Source organism: Gouania willdenowi, chromosome 13, assembly GCF_900634775.1.
Source record: "Gouania willdenowi chromosome 13, fGouWil2.1, whole genome shotgun sequence".
In the NCBI taxonomy this organism is placed as follows: Eukaryota; Metazoa; Chordata; class Actinopteri; order Blenniiformes; family Gobiesocidae; genus Gouania; species Gouania willdenowi.
The window spans coordinates 17,160,065-17,182,498 of record NC_041056.1 but is presented as its reverse complement, the minus strand read 5'-3'; the positions used below and the strand labels follow the sequence as shown (position 1 = coordinate 17,182,498).

General features: G+C 36.8%; 1 protein-coding gene across 1 annotated transcript; it reads right to left on the bottom strand.

Moving 5' to 3' along the window:
* Window positions 1–6,264: 6,264 nt before the first annotated feature.
* Window positions 6,265–18,456, bottom strand: ankk1 (ankyrin repeat and kinase domain containing 1). The gene is given in 18 exon segments (XM_028463749.1): window positions 6,265–6,957; window positions 8,169–8,315; window positions 8,317–8,430; window positions 8,433–8,486; window positions 8,488–8,621; window positions 8,624–8,933; window positions 8,935–9,018; window positions 9,020–9,081; window positions 9,084–9,250; window positions 10,410–10,650; window positions 11,020–11,047; window positions 11,262–11,291; window positions 12,923–13,002; window positions 13,775–13,999; window positions 16,416–16,465; window positions 17,457–17,605; window positions 17,719–18,001; window positions 18,165–18,456. Coding segments are annotated over 18 exon segments (2,346 nt in total). The 5' UTR covers window positions 18,350–18,456; the 3' UTR covers window positions 6,265–6,954.
* Between the last annotated feature and the right edge of the window lie 3,978 nt (window positions 18,457–22,434).

The following is a 22,434-nucleotide window of genomic DNA, read 5'->3' as shown; positions in this document are numbered from 1 at the left end:
CCAGAAAAGTAGCATTTTTCTGTTTAAAAATTCAAAAATAATTGGGAAATCTTGTTGTGTTTGTGAGATATTTTGATATTTACAGAAAAAGCAAAAGCTTAAGCACGTCACATTCTGTCAGAGCAAACAGGACTACTTTTTTGAGGACAGTAAAAATATATTTTGCACGTTTTAATACCGTGAGCCACTAATGGCAGCCGTCAACAGACAAGGAAGTTGATCACAAGAAAGAGGAGCATCAGTAGATTTATTACACAACCTCTGGTTCCTGTAATCACATATCATGTGCATGCTTTTTGTAACGTACATTTTTTGTTTTGATTTATTTATGTATTAATAACATTACATTTCCCAAGTTCATATGTTGCAGATTTTTTTGTCCAGGAGTAAAAGTCCGCCCCCGTCTGTGGGTCCCCTCTGTCTGGTGAGCTTAAAACATGAAGCTCTCATTCTAGTTTCCCTTAAAGCAGAACTAAGTAACTTTTCCACCTTAATAAATCCTTCTCGTAGTCCCTGTGAGGGAAATACATGTGTTTATGGGGGGGTCTTTCATCTGCCCCTGCTGTCCCTGGCCAGAAAACAGCACTTGCAACTTTCCTGCCTCTGACCCGGTGGTAAGACGTACTGCTTTACGGCAGCCCAATACAAACTAATGCTAGATTATGACCAGCCTCGTGGCTGAACACTTCTATCATGGCGGAACCAGCAAAAAAAAGTCACAGAAGACCTTTGTCTGAGGAATGGAGCAACTCCATGCAGTGATAACTCAGCAACAGCCACGCACACACACTCGCAACCCAGCGGTCCATCAGGCAGCACACACACAAATATCCATCCATCCATCCATCGATTTTCAGAGCCACTTTGTCAGCACACAAACAAACACATCACACATACTGTATTTCCACACTCACTTCTGTATTACTCCCACATCATTCATTTATTTTACTTGTCTCTCTTCCTCATACTGTTCACATGGTCACATGGGACTATATGTGTGAAAGCACCCTTAGTGTTACTCAGTGACAGTCACTGTTGTATTAGGATTTTTCAGTGATCGGCTGCTACCGTCTTTGGGAGAGCAAAGGTGTGCATGTACTGTAGCTGTGGTGTGGGGCAGGAAGTAGGGGTGCTGAGTTTTTACAACAGTGACATAACCAAAAGGGTCCTTTAGGGGGAGCGCTAAGCGTAAGTTACTTAGTTCTTCTTTAAATATCCAAATATCACAAAAACGCTGTTTGTTTGGTTTTTGATTTTTCTGTAATTCTGTTTAGGTTTTAAGTCTGTAAAACAAAATAAGCACACTGTTTATTTGTTTTTTTGATTTGGTTTTAAAACAGAATAACCAAAGACTGAGCGGACACGGATTGTCTCATCTAACCAGTGGTACGTTCTGTTTTATTTAATCATGTTACCAATAAGGCTTAACTTAATGTGGACATTATTGCATGCTAATAGTTATACATGAAAACATTGATATATTAATCAACACTTGTAAGTAATTAACACTTTTAAGTGTTCCAGGAGAAACATTGAGCTTGCTGCAACCTACTGATGCAAAGAATGATGCCACACAGGCTTTTTATGACAGTGTCAATAGTTTTGAACTTTTTCTATTTGTCTATATTACCTTTCATAGCTGTACTGTGTCACGGGGGATTTGAAGGACTTTCAGAGGGTCTTTGGTCTAAGTGCATGCTGGAAATGTCACAGAACCTTTTAGTCACTGCTTGACCTACATGTCTTTGTGGAAGGGGACTTAGAAGCCTAAAAATGTTTACACTGACCCCTTTTACAAATGCCAGTTTGTAGGTTTCAGCTAGAAACTGCCTTTTTCTGTTCACCAATACACTGTTCTACATTTAAATAACTGTCTCTTGTGATGATTTGTGTGTAGGTATGTTGTGTAGAAATATATATATATAGAAAAGAAAAGAAAAGGAAATGTATATATATATATATATATAAACATTTCTTTTTTTTCAGCAAGAGGTACTGTAGCTGTTGGCAGAGGTGTAAAGAGTACTGATATACAGTATTTTACTTAAGTAGAAGTACCGTAACTTAATTGAAATTGTACTCAAGTACAAGTAAGTCATACATAAAATACTCAAGTACAAGTAAAAAGTAACTAGATTAAATAGTACTGAAAGTAAAGGTTACTAGTTACTTTCACCCCTCCCGCTTTTATTCTTGGTAATAAATCTTGCCACGGTTCCCTTGCATACAGTAAACATCTCATATATAAACTGAGACAAAAAATTGCACAATTGGAACTTAATTTATTTTCCACAATTCATCTGTATAAAAGAAAAGGTTTGTCAAAATGCACAATTTATAAAAAAAATAACACTTGTAAATTTAGGAATTTATTTTAAAAAAAAAAAATATTAAATGCCAAATTTATGAACTCTAAAACGAAATTAATAATATGCATTCAGTGCTGTTTTTGCACGGTGTGTTATGTTTAATCTAGTTGTCTGACTATGATGTGATGCATTTGATTGTTGTCTGGTCATTTAAATTTGTGTAGTTTCACAATGTCCATGGACCATTTTAGAACAAAAAATAATAAATTACTCAGTAATGGTTGGGTGTAGAATTATAATGAATTGCTTTACTTCTTTTCAAACATACTTAAGTACAAGTAACATTCCTGATTAAGAAATGTACTCAAAAAAGCAACTAAATTACAGAAACATGAGAACTAGTAATCCACTACTTTTACCTCTGGCTGTTGGTGTGTGTTGTGCTTTCAAATGAAGGCATCATAAAACAGTCAGAGATTGGATGTTGTTTTCACTAAATGCTGAAGGTGAAAAGGAGGCAAATGGATGAAGAGAAAACATTACAAATGGCAGTGGCTGCGGGTTGGCAGCTTGTCCGGTGTAGTGTTTGGACATTGTTTTGTTGTGGCTCTCACTGTACTTTTTTTTTTATTTATTTATTTTTTTTATTCAGTTTATTTCTGACATGGTTACATTCACTTTTTTTTTTTTTTGTACATGCCGAAAAAGGAGACGAGAGAAGCAGTTTGCTTATCTGGGTCCCGTCCCCTGTTTTACCATCGCAAATTTACATGGGTTTACATGTCTCTCTGGTCAAACATTCTTGAGTTGTTCTGAACAGTCCTTTCTTGTGTATTCTCATCTGTAGTCAGTGTTGTCTTGTTTTTTTTCCTCCTCTTCTCTATCGTTGTTCGTGTTGGCCTTGTTCCCTGCCAGACGTTGTTAGCATTCCTCCAGTGCAAGAATTGTTCCTCTTTCGAAGGTGTTTGGAAGTACTTGTGTAGCTGTGACAGTTCATCATCATATTATCGAAGTCTAATACTTTGGTCAAGTCCTTGTGTGAAGGGCAAAGAACTAACAATGAACATGACCATGTATGAGACAGATTCAACAATACATATGCATTACAATTTGCAAATGTATATGGCATTGAGCACCGTTGGAGAAGCAGATGTAGCAAGATAATCACAACAAGAGAAAAGCACAGAGAATAGTTTGACAGAGAAAACCCTGATCGACTGCAATGGCAGGGTGAAAAATATCAGAGATGTATTGCATGTTTGCCTTTGCAAAGTTCCTCAATACATTCAGACTTGATGTCACTACTTCTTTATGTCTGTTAAGATTCAGGGTTGTTCAGGTAATGTAATTACATTTAGTTAACTGGCCTTTTAAAGATGTTACGCAAACCTCTCATTTATTCCTGAGATCTGACAAAATTGGGCAATGACAGGCTGGTATGGCCACCAGATTTATTTGATTGATTTATTGCTATACTTTTTTATACTTCGCATTTTTGCCTATAGAGGACTCACTAAGTTTACATCCCAATATGTCTTTGCAGAATCATAACTCAAATAAATGCAATATACAGCTGAGTTGCAAAGAAATGACCTAATGGTATATGAAATTCTAAATTTAATGAATATGCTCTCTACAATAACCTTTGCTTCCTAATCCATTAAAATTGTAATTTATTAAAATACTTTATTTTAAAATGTACTCAGTCAATTACATCTGAAAAGCATCCATCAAATTCTTCAGCTTCGTCCAGGAGGCAAAATGCACAGAAAAAAGAACAAATTGTATCATTCTGTGTTAAAAACGAAAGGTCCTATTTTGTTTATGCCCATGGTTTTGTCCACATCCTGCCTATTTATTTTTAAGGCCGTTTCTCTTCCTTTGTACTCTGATCAACCATATCTCATCGCTCTATTAATTCATCAGTATGTTTTGGATGAAACACGAGTTCAACTCACTATTCATTAATTGCTTTAAATTACTTCATAAAAAGGAGGTGCATTGGTGTACAAGAGCTGTCATCTTTTTGAAGCTAATCTTAGCTGTGTGCCTGAGTAACCTTTACCCAAAACTACTAGTAGCTAAGAACAGATACAATAACAAGAGCTCCCTATAACAAGAAAATAATGAAATATAAATTCTATGTATGCGTTTATGGGCCTCCATATCCCACAATGCAATACGCAAAAAATGTCAACAAACATGGTGTTTAGGGTGGAGATAAAACAATCTTTAAAGTAGCAATTTCAACCTTTTTCCTTTCTTTTTGGAGTAAATGATGATCGATTCATTCATCTATGAGGCATATGTACACTATGATTGTATCTAATAAAACAAGTTCTGATGAACTACGGCCGGGCCCGCGGAACGACTCCGCATCGAATAGCACGTACCCGAGAATTCAGTGAAATGACTCGGTTCCACAGAGTAAAACAAATTAAATTGTGCAAAGTAAAATGGTAATCTACTTTGAATTGCCTTTGAAATGATATATCACATGACTATGTTCCGATAAATTTAGAAATTACCTAAAAAAAGGGGGGAGGGGGGCGTCCCCTCCCTTTCAAAAAAGTCTCAGAGAGGCTCTTGACATCCGCTCATGAAATATCCATGTCCAATTACATTTGTCCATCTTAAGTTAAAAGATGTGGGGGCTTAATTGCCCTGACAATGCAAAATATTAAAAAAAAAGACTTAGGAGGAATGTTAGAATTCATACAAAATGGCAATAAAATAACAGTGTTACTGGTGCTGCCTAAATGTCAAACTGATACAGTAAAATATTATTTACAGTAATTTTGTTTAGAAAATTAAGTGTAAGTTAAGTGTAAGAAAAATACAAGATAAAACTTTGTACAACTAATTCAATTAATGCTTTTCTGCAACTGGATCCACTTCAACAGAATCTTATACACTTTCATACAAAGTACTTTCACCACATTTGAGGCAATTTGAATACATGAAGATAAGGTATGTGTAATATTTCAGACTAATGTCCTAAGAATTTAATCTCATCTAAAATACTGTAATTAATCACTTGGTGAGCTCTCTGTGACTCGTACATGTTACACAAGTATATCTATGGAAACAGAAGTAAGGAAAAGGAATGAATAGTGTAATTATGTCATTGTCATGCATTCTTTGTGCTTGTGGTAGCAACTCCTTGCAAGGCATTATCTTCTTCCTGCTTTTGTACCCCTGCAGAATAAAATTAGTTAGTTCCTTGAAAACCAATTAGACCACTGGGTGAGATGGTAGCAATTCAATGTGCCAAAGTGAGTGTAAAAAGGTTGAGGCGGAATCATTGATTTAGAATTCCCTGATTAGTTGTTGGAGAAATGGCCCTTATATTCTAGGAGCTGGCATGGAAACAATAGAATGGGTGAATACACTAAGTAGTAAGGATAAAAAAGAAATATTACCAGACAAGTTGCACGATGACATCACTGGCACGGTGACAGCACTAGATTCTTCAGATATTTGTCTTTCCCATCTGTTAAGTTTTCCCTGGACAGCTCCCACTTGATAACTATCAATTGGTGGTTTGCATCCAATTTGGAGAACAATAAAGCTTCATAAATATGAATGAGATTTTCTGCAGTATAGTAAAAAGGCACCTTCACATACAAATTTGTCGTATACCATGCCAGGAATTCTCAGACTTCTCTAAAGAGCTCTTTTCATAATGTGAAAGCTGCTTTTCAAACCCTTTTTGATGAATTACTGTGAAAGTGGGGTCAGCCAATTTATAATCTTTGCCAGGATATAAAACAGATGGCTGTAATATATCAATATTTTATTTATCAATGTAACTAAACCTGTTATTTTGAGCTGTGTAAATCTAATTTAAACTCAATTAAAAACAAGTAGATATAGCCATCCAAATAATGTGATTAAATACAGTTTAAGTATTATATTGAGGCGAGTAACCTTGAGTGCACTGAGTAATGGTCTGCAGTAAGAATTTGATGCAAAGTGTTGAAACACAGGCCCTGCTTTTACAGAAAAGTCATTTCTGCTGACTAACATTATTCTGCAGAGGAACTACCAAAAAAAACGTCCTTATGCTTCAAAGTTTTTATCAGGAGAAGATAGTAAAAGAATAAGCAATAACATGCAAACTGTAGTTACCTTTTACACACTTGTGTTTGTTTTTCCTACCTCTCCGAAAGTAACAGGATCAAGCCACACTTTGAATAATTTCAAAAATCTGTTTGCACCTTCCACTCCCCATCATCCGCAATAGATCGTCAAAATAATGCCATTAGTCTTTAAAACTAATAACAACAATGATAATGATAATTATAAAAAATAATATTGTATGGAGTTGGGGAAACCTAATTAGAAAGGGTCAGGGATTTGAACACAAGCTCTGGCCATAGAATTATTATGCTATGTTCATATTATTATTGTTTTTTTTAATCTCCTGTAGTTTGCTCATTCCTGTATATTTAGCGTTTAGTACTTACAAAGTGTGGTTGAGAGTTTCTTCTAGGTCAAATCAGGCTTGTTGGTAGATTGATGTCACTTCGGCGTCCACTCGCTTTTAACTTGTCAAGACAGGAGATGGCGTCTTTTGATTCAGGTCTGCTGCTGGGTTTTTTTCATTGACTTTATCATATATCCAGTTTTCCAGTCTTTTCCTTCACTTTTAACAAAAGTAAAAACACTTTAGAGTAACAGTATTTTAATTGCTGTAATAACAGACAAACATGACAGACATGACATGAAGTAAAACATTGGGTTGAGTAGAGAACAAAGTTTTACAAATAATAGAGAACACAATTCAGGTGTGTGAAGAAAAAAAATCCAACCCAGTCCATTTAAACCTTCTCTTTTCATGCAGGCTATTTTGTGTTGTCTGTAAATCATCTATCCCTCCAACAGAGGATAAGCCACTTGTATTTGCAGTCTTGTCTAAATCTTGCAACAGCTCGGGTCAATACAGCCCCCGACTCCATGCATTTCATTTTCATTTAATAAGGTGTCACTGTGGTAAATGAGTGCGACTCAAGCTGTGCAGTGTGTCTTCATTCTGCAAGGAAAGACTGATCATGAATTATGCTGGGCTGTCATACATGTATGCATAGGTTTCTTTGAAACGAGGTGAATGTCGCTCAGTTCTTGTGCAACTCGAAACCGATTATTAGACACAAATAATACTTGTGTAAAGGCCTGATGTGTTTATTTAAATTGGCTAATCTATCTGTTGTCAGCACCGGTTATCTCTTTGATAAATCTCATTTCAAGCACTGAAGATCAACTAGACCCAACTCACATTATTGATTTATTTTCCCATTTTAAACAAAAATAGACAAACTTTTAAATATGCAGCGTCTAAGATGCTTGTGATGCATTAAAGAGTAACTAAACCCCTGCTTTCTCCTGACCTCCACTAGGAGGGAAATTCAAGAAATGCCTGGTTATGGCGTGGCTCCTGGAGCATTTAAGACCGCCCAGTCTATACTATATAATCTCTAACTGAACATCTATGCTAGTTAATAGCTACTCATTACTCAATATACCTCTCTATTCACTCTTCTCTATCAACCCGACCAACTCACCACAGATTATCGAGCCCACAAGTGCTAGTTTTTGTAAAAAGGGCGGCGCTAACATTACTTGTTTGTGACGCAAGATGGTCCCAAAACGTCAATGAAAGCCAATAGCAAAAATCAAATGAAACTTATTGATTGTCACTCTGACATAATATGCCAAAATTTAAATACTTTAAATACTTTGATACTAAAATTTTGAGAGTTGGGCCAGGATCAATTAACAAGCACTACTTCATACGCAAATACATTTGTATTCTGGTTTCAGGGTTTAGTTACTCTTTAGTTACTCTATTTGGCTTACTGTAAATACTGTATTTGCAACAGTTCGAACTGTAGTTAACCTTCCTCTTCTAAAAAGTTTTACTATTTCCCATTTTTCACATCGCCGTGCTTCATTTAGTGGCGTAGATCCTGAGCTGTCCAATAGGGTCTTCTTAGCTCCATTCATTCAGTAGTGCTTTCACAATTGGCCCACAGCCATGCTGCGCTGCCGAGTGTAAAGGTGTCACCATTCTTGCGTTTACGGCGTTAACATCTGCATGATGAGATATTAAGTGCAGGACCCACTGGGGAAGCTAACAGAGGTGCAGGCTAAATGTAATGGAGTCCATCCCTCACTGTTCCTCTTTAATGTCTGGGTCAGCTTTGGCTGCCCGCAGCTTCACACCACCTCTGGCTTATTTCTGCTGGCAGGCCAGATGAAAGTGGAGTCCAGCCATCAACCCTCTTGAATTTACACAACCAGCATGATTCACAGTTCCACCACAGCAGCTTCATGTCCTCCAAAGGCTGCCAGATGCATAGAGGTCCAACCTTGGCATGTCTTGGACTCCAGGCTTGCCCCACTAGACAGCAGCTTCCTACATATACCTCTGCGACCCTTCAGAGCAGCCAGGTGAAGTGGTGTGTATCCTCGGCTGTCTGCATTTTCAGTAATAGCCCCATTTTTCATCAACTCTCTCACTACTTGGTAATGTCCTTCCTCAGCTGCTAGGTGAAGAGGAGTATTGAGCAAACCATCAGTAGCGTTGGGATCTGCTCCTTGAGAAAGGAGGAGCTTCACTATAATCCACATGGTTATAGGCAGAGGCAAGGTGCAGTGTTGTCTTCCCTTGGGCCTCCTTCCACTCTATCGCAGCCTCCTCCGACAGCCCGGGAAAGTAGCAGGCGAACCACGTTTTCATGACCGTTCTGGCAGGCCAAGTGGAGCGGATCCAATGGGCTTTTTCTCGAGCGTCAACTACAGCACCTCTGTCCAAAAGAATACGGACGATTTTATCATCTCCGTTCTGAGCAGCAAAATGGAGTGGCATCCACTGATCTTCGTCTCCCTGGCTAACATTTGCACCATAATCCCACAACAAGGAGATGATGTCATGAAACCTGTGAAAAATAAGTGTATTACCGGGTTAGTTTGTTGCTTGAAAATTTTCGTCATAGTTAACATTGATTAAGTGACTAATGACCTATGACTATGACTAATTAAAAAGAATGCATGTGAATGAAAACTATAATAAAATCTATTGATATTTTCATCAACTAATAAAAAACAAAATTATAATGTTCACATAGGACAAAATCAAATCAGAACTAAGTTTCTATTTGGAAGGTATCAATCAACACTACTTTTATTGCGTGGAAGGCAGGACAAGCCGGTAAGTGATCCAATAGGAAGTAAGCTGATTGTGTTTGCAAATGTAAGATCGCTCGTGGAGTTTTTACGCATTGATCACATCTAATCTGTGTGTAGTGACAAACATTACACCGTCCCCTATCAGGTCGATCAATGGTAGTTTGGAAAAATGCATTGACTATTGTTTTAGTCAACTATATCTGTAAAAGATTTAGTCGACTAAAATCTTGACGTTTTTTAGTTGACTAAAAATAACTATAGCTGAAATAGTGCTGATGACTAAATTTTGAGTAAAATCAAGTTGCTTTTTAGTCAAAAGACTATAACTAAAAACTAAAATCAAAATTTTCTGTCAAAAATAAAGGGGCAGTGTTATGAAAAATTCACTTTATAATGGTTTTGCTACAGTGATATACATTAATTTAGCCTCATTCAATTCAATTCAACTTTATTTGTATAGCGCTAATTACAAACAAAACTCATCTCAAAGCACCCATCAAAATATAGATTTTGTAAAGGGAAAAAAACAACAAATCCACATGAACAAGTATTTAGCGACAGTGGGAAGAAACAAACAACCTGTTGAAAAAAAAAAACCTCAAATATTATGATTATGGGGTTCTTAAAACAAACGAAGAAGGGTGAAAAATAGCATAACACTGGACCTTTAACACTTGTTATTACTCATTAAGTGATTCACAGACAAAAAGACAATTTTAAGACTGCATGACATTTTACACTATTCTGTTTACAACAAAATTAAGAAAAAGTAATTTTTCTACACGTTCAACAAGAAATGACCTAAGTCACGTTTTAAGTTATGCTGCGACAATATTTTTCATGGACTACAGAATGTTTTGCTAAAAAAAACCTTTAATTTCATTGCATTACAGTTTTGTAGCTACTAACCTGTGCAGAACAGCAACAATAAGAGGAGTGTAACCTCTCACAGTTGCACAGTTGACTTCAGCCCCCAAAGCCAACACTTGCCTGACGCACTCTAAGTCACCACCTGCCACCGTAAAGTGAAGAAGGTGCCTTTTGCCTGAGAACCTCATAAGTACATCCTCTCTTTTCACAGACTGCCTGAAACTGGCAAAGTCTTTTTTTGTTAGAAGAGAGATAATGCCGTTCGTGCCATCTTTGTCATCTGTGAAAAGAAAGCAAACGGAATCGTGTGATTAATCAATAAATGACCCGCAGAGGTGATGAATTCTGTCTGTAGTTCATCAATAATGTAATTTAAACATGGCTGTGCATGACAATTTAAGGGAATTTATAACAACTTAAAAAGTATGTGCACACTGTGTTAGAAAGTGTGAGAAAGCAGTGGGTTCCCACAGACACCCTAACTGTTTCTTTTATTTTATTTTCCACAGATACTTGACTGTTTTTTTTTCCCTTTCTGAAGGTGTTATTAAATCTGTGACAGGACTGTAAATAGCACTTTTTAAATGTCAGCCCTCCAGGCGTACAGCATGGGGAATGATTTCCATCCTCTTCTAGCCTTTGGATTTACCTGAAGTATCGTTCCCAGGCGGAAAGATCTACAGATGAAAGCAAAAAGAAAATATTAGCAACAATACAAGTGGTAACATATATCAGTGCCAGCCCTCGCCTCTCTGGTGCCAGATTTTCTTTTGGCGCCCCCTTATATGGCGTCTTTTTTTTTTTTATATATATATATATATATATACACCAAGTCATTGATATTTACATTATTGTTATATTATTATTATCAGAATAATTTCTAACACTTGCATAGTGGTCTTCACCATATCCACAAAGACGCTTTACATGAGGAGAAAACATGAGCAAAATTACTTTTTTGACATTTTATTTAATTTTGATAAAAGAGTTTAACATACACGTATAAAATAACACAAACACGTAAATAAAAGCCAATTTAAATATCTTAGTAACACGTTCAAAATACAAATTATTAATATTTAATTGAGTAAAGCATTGCACAAAAACAAGATACAGATAAAAGATAGATAGATTGCGGTGGGTTGGCTCATCAAGTATTCTTTTTAATTTAAATACTTATGACTAAAATGTTTTACGATTGACATTCACATTTTGTGAAAAGATGCAAAACTTCCAGATTGAACATAACAATACTGACATTGTAATAATGAACACACATCCATTTAAACAAATGCAGTTCACAGAGGTATTACACAAAGAAACTATTGAGTAAAAATAGTGTCATTTTCTGGTAGTGCTTTATAAAGGTGCTTTAACCAACACAAGCTAAAAAAGCCCCATCCATTCTATTGGGAGAGATTTGTCTAAAAATATTCACAAATATATCCCCCTATGATGGCCGGCGCCCCTAGCATTTGCCTATACTGCCTATGCCACGGGCCGGCCCTGACATACAGTATCTTAATAAGTATTGTACTATAATTACTCAAGGTGTTGGTTTAAAATGACAAAAAAAATGCCACAATATTAAGCAACACATGCCTTTTAAGCAAGGTGCGATCTATGAGTTTGCCACAAGCAGTCCAATTCTGGTTGCCTGTATTTACATGCAACCACAGCTGCTCTTTTCTTCTTCATGTCGCCTACGAAACAGCAGAGTTGGAGCTGTCGCCCCCAACGATCACATTTATTTGGTTCACAGGTTTTACGGATTTTGTTTATCAAATTTCCTTAAACAAAAGAGCTTTACATCAACTTTGTTGAAATTGTACTGATTTGTAGAGCAACCCAAAGCAGCACAAGTTGTCATTTGGACTGAAAAAGCTGCTAAATGATCCTGAAAGCCTTAATTCCTGTAGAACTCAATGGACTGAATGGGTGATTCGCGTCATAATGACGTCATTTCAACATGGCGGCGCACAAACTCAAAAATGGTAAAGAAGTCCCATTTTAAAAAGTTAATAAAAAACGAATATGGTGCAAAATAATGCATTTTGTTAGGCATAGATCTTCTAATAAGGACATGTCAAAGGTTTTAGGCCACATTTGTAAAAACAGTGGAGGATCCCTTTAAGTTGTCGAAAAAAGATTAAAAGACTTCATGAAAATTACCAGTACAGGCAACATTAACACATTGTTTTATCAACTATGAAACTTAATTGTATATCTAAGAACATATAATACAATTCAAAATGTATAAATAATAAATTACAAAATGTCTGAAAATATTTTTTGTTGTTGCACCATTCTGGTATTTACACTTGCACTCCTACTTGCTAAACATCTATATTTGCCTATACAATCTGAGGTTGTATGCCTAGGTGTGACGTATCTCAACCATGAGATCAACTTGAACAATCTTATCAGTTGACCAGTTTCACTCTGCTACAATCTTCCCCTTATTAGAGTTAATCTCACCCTAACATTTAATCTAAGGGTCCCCAGTAGTTCATATACAGTATCAATGACTAAGGGTAAGAAGTAGAACTTACTGGTTTAATTGGATATGGATTGCTGTCTGGGCCTGCGATCTTCAAGGTTTCACTCAGAGCCTCTGTTTTTTTCACTGTTTCTGTAAAAATAGAAATGTATTTGTAGACATGCAGCCCAAAACCCAAGTGGAATTTTAAATAATTACAACTACACCAAACAACTGGGGAGAACTTGGCATGCATTACTGATAAATGCCCTGACAGATAGCAGTATCTACTGAGAATATAGTAAGTGTATAGGAAGTGTTAATGCCTAAACACGGAACTGATTCATATTCAATAACATGGCTTCCTTGGCTGTGTGAGCTTGTTTAAACAAAGGTGGCCAATTTGCTCCTGTGTAAATGACTAAATCCCGTTTGTATGTGCGTGTTTTACTTCAGTGTTATAATGACTCAAAAGTGTTCTCTGTGGGCTTTTGAATAAGTGTTGAGTTGATAATTATAAATAAGCCCTTAGAGAAGAAAATAACTTGCTTTGTACATTGTTTCCTCATTATTGGAAGCTGGAACAAGGATAATACTTTTAAGGGGCAAATATTCAGAACAATATGATAACATAATGCTTTTAACCACAAGGCACATGAAAGGTGGTAAACTAATCCCTACCTTTATTTAACTTTTGTTTGAATAACGTGTTTTATCCGAGGGAAGAAAACATGTCATTGTCAATTTTTTGCTCAAAAATTATGTGTAATGGTTGTAAAGTATTTTTAAAATTATAGAATAAAACTTTGTTTTTTACACTGCCATTAAGATGACATTTAGGCAGTTTGCTAATGGAAAAAATCATGTATGACTATTATTTCAGATCAATTGAGAAACGTAATCTTTTTCAGTTTGTATCTTTTACCAACGTGTGGATATTTTGTTGGTAACTCAGCAACAAGATTCCTGTTAGCTTTGATTATCGTCTCTGCACCTGAGAACAGTGGCCTCTTCCTTGGATTCTGGTCCCAGCACAGTTTCATGATGTCGATCATCTGGTCGCACTCCGTTGGCCTCTGGTGGGATATTAAGTTCTCACAGAGCCTTTTCCCCTCCGACACATGTAAAATCACTTTAGTCACACTGCACCCTGTTTCCACAAAAAAAAAATGTGTCAGACAGAATATGTTAATGAAGGAAATATACAAAATATACCAAATTATGTGGTGCAATTAAAACAATGATATTGTCAATGACTACGAAGAAATCAATAAAGATGTTGGTACTAAACACTGAAGAACAGGGCCATCTATAGGGGGAATAAAGGGGAGAGCTTTTGGGGCCAAAATGATGGTCCATTGTTTTATGAATCTGTGATAACCACATTTATCTATTTATCTGAATAATATCCACTGTTATCCAGGACGCTTGTTATTATTTGTGCCATGGTATGCAGAATTCTTTAAAAGGTGCAAATTAGAGTGGCCAAAAATGAACAGAAAAGTGGTATAAAGGGTTCAAAGTGCCAAGTGGTAAAAAAAAAAAAAAATAAAAAATAAATTGGGACAATTAGTTTAAACTGGCAAATAATGGGCATGGTTAAAGTGGCAAAAATAAGCATAAAATATGTTTAAAAGAGATAAAAGTGACAGTTTGGGTCAATATATCCAAAAATAGGTGGAACAAGTGGTGGAAAGGGTTTACAAGTGCCAGGAATGTCTTGAAAGTGGAAAACATGTACAGAGAAGGCATTAAAATTTGATCAAGTGGCAAAAATGGGAGCAATGTAGCAAAAATACATTAAAAAGAGCCAAAATATGGCAAGAAAAATTTATGAAAATAGGTTCAAATATGGCAAGTTTGGTGTAGTTGCAGAAAAAGGGTAAAAATGAGCAAAAATGGGCTTAAAATGTTAAAAAAAAAAAAAAAAAAAAAAAAAAAAAAATCTTAGTTTCTTAAAGGCATCTGATGGCATCCTCCCACTGTCTCACAACCCCAAATGGGGTCTCGACCCTAAGGTTGAGAACCCCTGATCTAGAGGAGAAGTCAGATTTGATTGGTTGGGACAAAGGCAGGTTAAGGATGCAGGTAACACAAACAAATATAATTAGAAACAAAAATCCTTCATTAAAAACCAGCGAGGGAAAAGCATGAGAACAAATCTAAAATTGTCTGCAAACAGGGAACAAACAGTTTTTTGAGGTGAAGGTGGGAAATAAAGGAGGCACGCTGACAAGCAAACAGTAAACAGTCATTAATTCAATAGGAAGTGTAACAAGCAGGGTAACACATAGCAGAGTGGGATAACATTATAACACTTCATTCATCTATAATTTTCAACACGTACGCACACACGCACACAAATAAACAAACCAACCCAGACAAAAAATAACCTAAACTATAACTCAACAAAAACAAGTGCTTGTAAATAAATCCCATCATGACATCAACAGTAAGTTATTCAATATAACGCTGTTTATTTGTGAGTTTACACCTTGTAGAAATTGATAATACAATATTTCTAAAATTTTATTTTCTTCGCAATGCAATCAAAAATGGAGAGCTGCCTCTTTACTAAGCAATTTGGGTTCAAGGGCAATTATTAGACCAATAATAGTATGTTAAGTTGAGGACAAGACAAAGTTTTTCAGGATTATTTTAGGAGATAAACATTTCCTGATAAACCTTGTCTGAATAAACAAAACCTCAACTTAACATGCTATTCAAAAAGAAGGCAAATAAACTAGATCTATAATATTTATCCATCAATCAATTTTCTGACCTGCTTTCTCCTTTTTCAGGGGGAGTGGGGGTCTGCTATCCCCAGCTCTGAATGGGCATTAGGCGGGGGTACACCCTGGACAGGGTGCCAGTCCATCGCAGGGCAACACACACACAACCCACTCACTCTCACTTCTATCACCTAATCAACCTCACAGTCATGTTTTTGGATTGTGGGAGAACATGCAAACTCCACACAGAAAGGACCCCAGTATCCACCCCATGGTTTAAACCAGGACCTTTATGCTGTGAGAGACGGCCAAAGAATACTCCACCACCAACCTTTAGATCTAAAGAGTGTCCTTTTTCAACCTGAACCAAAGCTACACCATACATGTATCTATAAAATAGAGACCTGGGGGTTCCCCTGAGGGAAAGGAAATAGAGATCCTGCTTCTGTTTCTCACCTGCATTAACAAATTATCAGAAGAGGAAGTCAGCAATCCAGTTTTACACCAAAGTTGTCTTGGCAACGTCTTTCTTTATCTCATTAAAAAGAGGATAATCTATTTTTAAAAGCTTACTATCACTGATTTATTATCAACTGGACAGGAAGCCAAAAATGTGGCTGAAACTCCCAACGAACTATGCAAAATAAAACTTATTGGAACGATTTCACTGAACCCAAAAATCCCTCCTTAGTAAATCTTACCTTATTCCATTGTAACCCTAATCTAATGCACACTGATCCTGATTGAATGCCTTCGGCAGTAACCAGTAATGAATCATTGGCTGTCAGATCTGTTTGATATGATGATGTGATACTTAAATAAATGAGTTCCTACCTGTGTATGGTTTCTGTTGCACCAGAATCTCCCATATTATTATTCCAAAGCTGTTGATCAAGCATATTTATTGTTTGTGGTAGTATAAAAAAGATAATATGTTTTTAGTTTGTGTATTTATATTCAAGTATAAGATAAAAGCTTTTAGGTCCAGGTGTTTTGTTTGGTTTTTAGCTTCAAATGAATCATATACAGTACATCTTTTTAAAGGCTGTGCTATTTCCGTTCCTTCTTGAAATACAATTAAGAAAAAATAAATAAATGGGAGGGGAAAAAAAGAAAACGCTTTGATATCTTAAATAATGCCACATGTGCACAGATAATCTGTGTATCATTCGTTCATTAGTTTTTCATTATGTAACAAAAACATGAAAAACGAAAAAAAAAAACGTCATTATTTGATATTTGTTTCCAAAAACAAAAAACGCCTCGTTTTTCAAATTCAACTTCTTTTGCTTTGGAAAAAGTGAAGTGTTACACATTCCGAGATATCTTTAGCTCTACAACACTTAGGAGTCTCTGAATCCTCCGAAATGTCCGTGAGGAGGTTCTGTGCCCAACACCAGCTAAAGCGAAAAGGACACGTTTCGGATGCACAGTTGGAAGCAGCGATCTTGTCATGCCGAACTGCCGTTAGCATAGCCGTTAGCGTCGGATGAGAGTACACTTCCGGGTCACGTACTTTGGCCAATCGGTAATGGAGAAAACGGATACAGGTGTTCTTTTTCCGTTTTTCGTTTTCTGTACCAAAGCAAAAGAGCTTGAATTTGAAAAACAAGACGTTTTCCGTTTTTTCATTTTGGTTTTGGAAACAAATATCAAATAAAAAGTGTTTTTTTTTTTGTTACATAATGAAAAATTAATGATACACGTATTACAGCTATCTGAGAAAAAACATTTGTTCTTGCACCAATAAAAGGTTGAATATATATATGCATGTAGAGCAAGCTAGGTTACATTGTGCAAACAAAGGTCAGGGCACTGAATCGGAAACAAAGCTGGATGTGATCCCACAATGCCGAAATGACCTTGGCAAATCACCTGTAAACATCAAAGCTGTAATCTGGAGGACTTCGGTTATGAGCAAAGGTCTCTGGTGGGATGTAACTTATGTTCCCTCTTTCTATCAAATGTTCCATGAAAGACTTGCCCATCCCTTCTTCCCAATGTATCAGGCCAAAATCTGAAATCTTAATTAAAAAAAAAATGACAAATTGAAAAAAATATTATCACAAAATAATTCACACAATGTAAAAAAACAAAACATGAAAGCATCACTGGAAATATCAAGAATCTCACAGACCTTGACGTGTAGATGGTCGTCTAATAGGATATTTGATGTCTTGAGATTTAGGTGAAATAGAGGTGGATTCATGCTGTGAAGAAAATTCATGCCCATGGAGATCTCATGAATCATTTGAAGCTTCTTTGGCCACATGAGGTTGTGACTTGCCAGAATATCATTCAGAGACCCATTACACATGTACTCCATCACTACAGCAGTCGATTCGCTGCACAGTCCGTAGATAAAAATGATGAACTTGAATTTCAGTTTGGCTATGTTGGATGCCTCGTTTATAATTCTCCTATGAGAGCAAAAAAAAAACAGCATTCAATGTTTTGGCTTTCATCACCTTTTTTTGGCAAAACAAGCCAGAATAAATGCACATGCTGTGAAATACTTGAAGTGATCCAAATTTTAAGCAGCATTAATGTGAAATATGAAAGTTGTAATAGTTTGCCTCCTACCTGTAAATATTCCCATCGCAAAAAGTAGTGTCAAAACTCTTCAAGGCACACTTTTCTCTCCACAGCTTGAGCTTGACTTGGTACACCTGACTAAATCTGCATTCCGACACTTTGATCCAGTCAGCCTCAAAGTCATCCTTTCTGAAGTTCTTGAACTGCCCTGAGGATCCACTGAGGTTATCCATGTGTACAGAAATCCTTTCTAATATGCAAGCCTTTAATCTTTAATCTAGCATCCGAGCAGATTTATCTTTAGATCATCATGAATCAGCAGCACCACAGGTGATCAAAAGTTGTGGCATGTTTTTTCAAGCCAGCGTGTCAAGGCGCACACTTATCCCTACCCTGTGGGGAGGAGCTAAGATGAATAACCTGCTTGGGCAGAAATGTAGCCAAGCAGGTTTTCACATGCTGGAATTGCTGCCTTGAGTTTCGGCCTACGTTGCGTACGTGAGGATTTTAAGATGGAGTCACTTCCTTCTGGCAGGGAATATACAGAATAAACCTACAGTGGGTCAAACAATAATTGAACATGTCACCATTTTTATCAGTAAATATATTTCGAAATTTTTACCAGATGTTGGTAACAGCCTTTGTAATCCACACATGCAAATACATCAAAGCATAGATTAAGTTATTTGTAATAATGTAAGGAACATGCTGAGTTCTTTACAAGCAGTTCTACAATTATTATGAGGAGCACAGTACACACCAGGGTTGGGTTCAATTATAATTGTAATTGCGTAATTGATGATTAATTACAATTATGATGTAATTATAATTGTATATGCAATTTTTAAATCTGTTGCTGTTGTAATTACATTTTAATTGAGTTCAGATAATTTACTTTGCAATTACGCCTTATTAGCACAGTTCCTTGAGTCCACTTCTAAACATTTTTAAGTCAGCTTTGACAGCAAGTTGAAATTTGTTCAGCATATTATTAAACATGTGCTGTCTTGATTTGAATCACCTCAGACACATTTGAAGAAAAAAAAAACATCTTTACGTGACAGGACACAATGAGGTTAGCATTCACAATGATGTGAATGCTAACCTCATTAAGACATATAATGACATGACATGTCATTATATGTGACATGTCAAAAGACATGACATAATCTGTCATGTCTTTTTTTTAATCTTTTATCCATTGTTCTTTTAACCTATTATAATTAAGTATGAGTCATGTTAGAGATATTTTAACATGCTGCCACATCATTTTAAATTTGGAAAGCCTGATTTCTGAGTTGTCTTGAACACAGTATTACGTGTTTCTCAGTCAGCTCGCTTCTTGATTGTCTACGTTCAGTTTCCCGTCACAAAACACGGGGTCAGGAGTCAGGACTCGTAAATATCGAACAAGTTTAATATTCACTCGCGTTGGCCACCCTAGGTTAGAAAGGGGTCACATATGGACAAGAACTGCCTGATTGTATTTGCGTGTGGCCCACTTAAGACTTTCTGAGTCAGTATCCATGTAAATGGCATGAACAAAGACCAACATACTCCTCTATTTAGTTTAAAAGTTTTTGGAGAAAAAGAGAAAGCAAGGAGAAACTCTGAGGAGATGATTTGTACTTTCCACAGGCTGCCCCTGTGGTCTGTATCGATGTCAGGTTCTGTTTAGTTTTGTTGTCTGTAGCCCTTGTGGTCCTCTTTTAGTTCTGTCAGTCTTTCTTGGTTCTGTTTAGTTTTTATTATAGTTCTATTTTCATGCTTTGCACCCAGTGTGGCACGTTCCTAGTCAAGCCTCCCTCACTATTTAGCTGAGTGTTTGAACACAGAGTGACGGCTGGATCATTGTGAATGCTAACCTCCTTGTGTCCTGCTATGTTGTTGTACCCCGCTTGCTGTTTTCTTTGTGCCTTTTTGGATTTGAGTTTATTGAGTTTGTTTTACAATAAACATGGACTGGTTCTATGGAGGTTGTGCCTGCCTGCTGCTGCCTGATTCTCTCTCTGCGCTTGGGTCCTCATGCATTACTCTGAAATGTGACAATAGATATCCCCAGCTGAACAAGGTATTGCCTCACACCGTTTATCTGGTCATGTAATTATCTTATCAGGCTGTAGATTAATCAATAATTATTAAAGATTAGTTGTAAATGTAGTTTTGCTGCCAGCTGGCTTGGAATGCCTTGCCTGACGATGTGTGCCCTCATTTCAGCTCCCACTGTGCCACCACATTTACTGCCTCAGAAACCGAAATTATTGATTTCATCTCGCTGCATCATTAAAGCAGGCTATTGTGTGAGAAAGGGACATTAATACACTTCCAAGCTTATTAGAAAGGATTGTTAATAGTAAGCCTATTCAAAAAGACATGAAAAGAAAGGATGTTTTCCATCCTTTTCTTTCATTTACCCATCCTCTTCATCTTCACAAGGTTGTAAGAAATACAGATGCTACTTATAGCAGAATGTCAAATGATATTAGAAAATAAAGTGATAAATTCACACAGGCACACTGGTAGACAGACAGATGAACTGTTTCTGTGAGTATTTAAAGAGTATTTAAAGCAATGCACATCATTTCTTTTGGGTTTCTTCGTTTCGAGCCCACAGCACATTAGGATTCAATATGGCTACTGCTGAGACTATGATGCAAATCTTTACAGCAATCACACTGCTTTTTGTAACCATCGACAGTCAGCTGTCGATCTTAGGCCGTTGTTGATGGATGGCATAAAGCAGCTCCAGTCATGGGTGTGCGATCATGCTCATATTTAATTCTCAAAGCTGCCAGAGAGCTATATTCAACAGAGGATTATAACATTTTATTAACAATGTCCTTTCCTGCACCTTTTAAACCAGTGTGTGTATGGTCGATATTGTTATTCGTGGGATGATGTGCATTCATGTGAAGTGTCTACTCTAAACCTTATGGTTTACATGAATAAGCAGCCCTTATAACTATAAAAAAAATCCAAACAACGTATTCAGACCTTATGTGGCTACGGATAGGAATATAGATGGAAATATAATATGCCCACAGGCTATTGTAATGGGTTATAGTACTTCCAAACCAAAATATGAAGACAAAAAACAATAAGCAGGTATGACTAACAGACCAGGTTTGATTTAAAAATGCTTTTAAAAACACTTAACACTGATAAATACAGTCATAACAGGAATCCAATGTGCACTGAATTCCAAAGACCCCCCTTTTATTTTGTAGTACTGATTAGTTGATTGTCATTGCTGTGCAGCATGTCCTTCCGAACACTGCATCCCCCTAACTTTTAATATTTGAGTGTAATAGATGAATTTACCATTCACTGACAGCTATATTTTCACGCTTCACTAGCCCACTCTACTGTTGAGGACAGACTCTTAGATTGATGTTCCAATGAAAACCAGGCAGTCGTGATCAGATTCCTGATAGGCTACCTGGGGAAAAGTCTGTATTCACTGACGTCTTGTGGGTTCAGTCATCAACATCAGCAAGTTAGTTCCAGCTGACGCCTTTTCTACTGCCTCTCGTGTCCTTCATTATAAACCAAGCCTAACCCACATTTCTCAGATTCAAATTCTGCCGGCATACAAAAATAACCAGCCTAAATGAAAGACTGGAGAGGAGAGACTGAGATAAACAGCTCTCGTAATCGCTTGTGTGCTCTGCAGAATGAAAGTTAGCTGAGCGTCTCAGTCAGTTAACTGGCTGCCATGAATCTCTCAAGAACGTTGAATGTTTCAAAATCAGCTCCTTATCTTTTGCAGATATTTCAACACACATTTAGTTTGGAATACAAACTCTTGGGATAGGTGTGCTAAAGCATTAGATTGCTTAACTGCAGGACTGTGTCCAGAAGTCAAGTCATACATGGTTGACAAGGCACACTTGATACTATGCATTAGTAAAACAAAATTACTATAATCAATTTGGCTTGGTTTATTATAAAAGACTCTATGTAGGGTTGGTAACTGCCAACAACAATGAACAGCTAGCTAAAACATGGGAGGATCGGGGTAGAACTTGTAACAGTCACTTTTGAATGTATAACGCCCCAAGGTGGCGCCTCTTTTATTTTGGTATGTTTATTAGGTCACTCTTCTTCGTTTACTTCCTCTTTTTTTTACTTTAATGTCGTGGACATCGGCCGCGTGTACTCAGACCGATGTGCAATGTGACGAGTGGTGAAGCCCTCATATTTCTTTAGAATAAACAAGACTGTGTAGAAATCAAGAAGTCTTGCTCATTTTCCTATCTAGCAGCACACGTCCACGGCAAGATACATCACCACGCGTTACAAACTATACTGGTCAGCC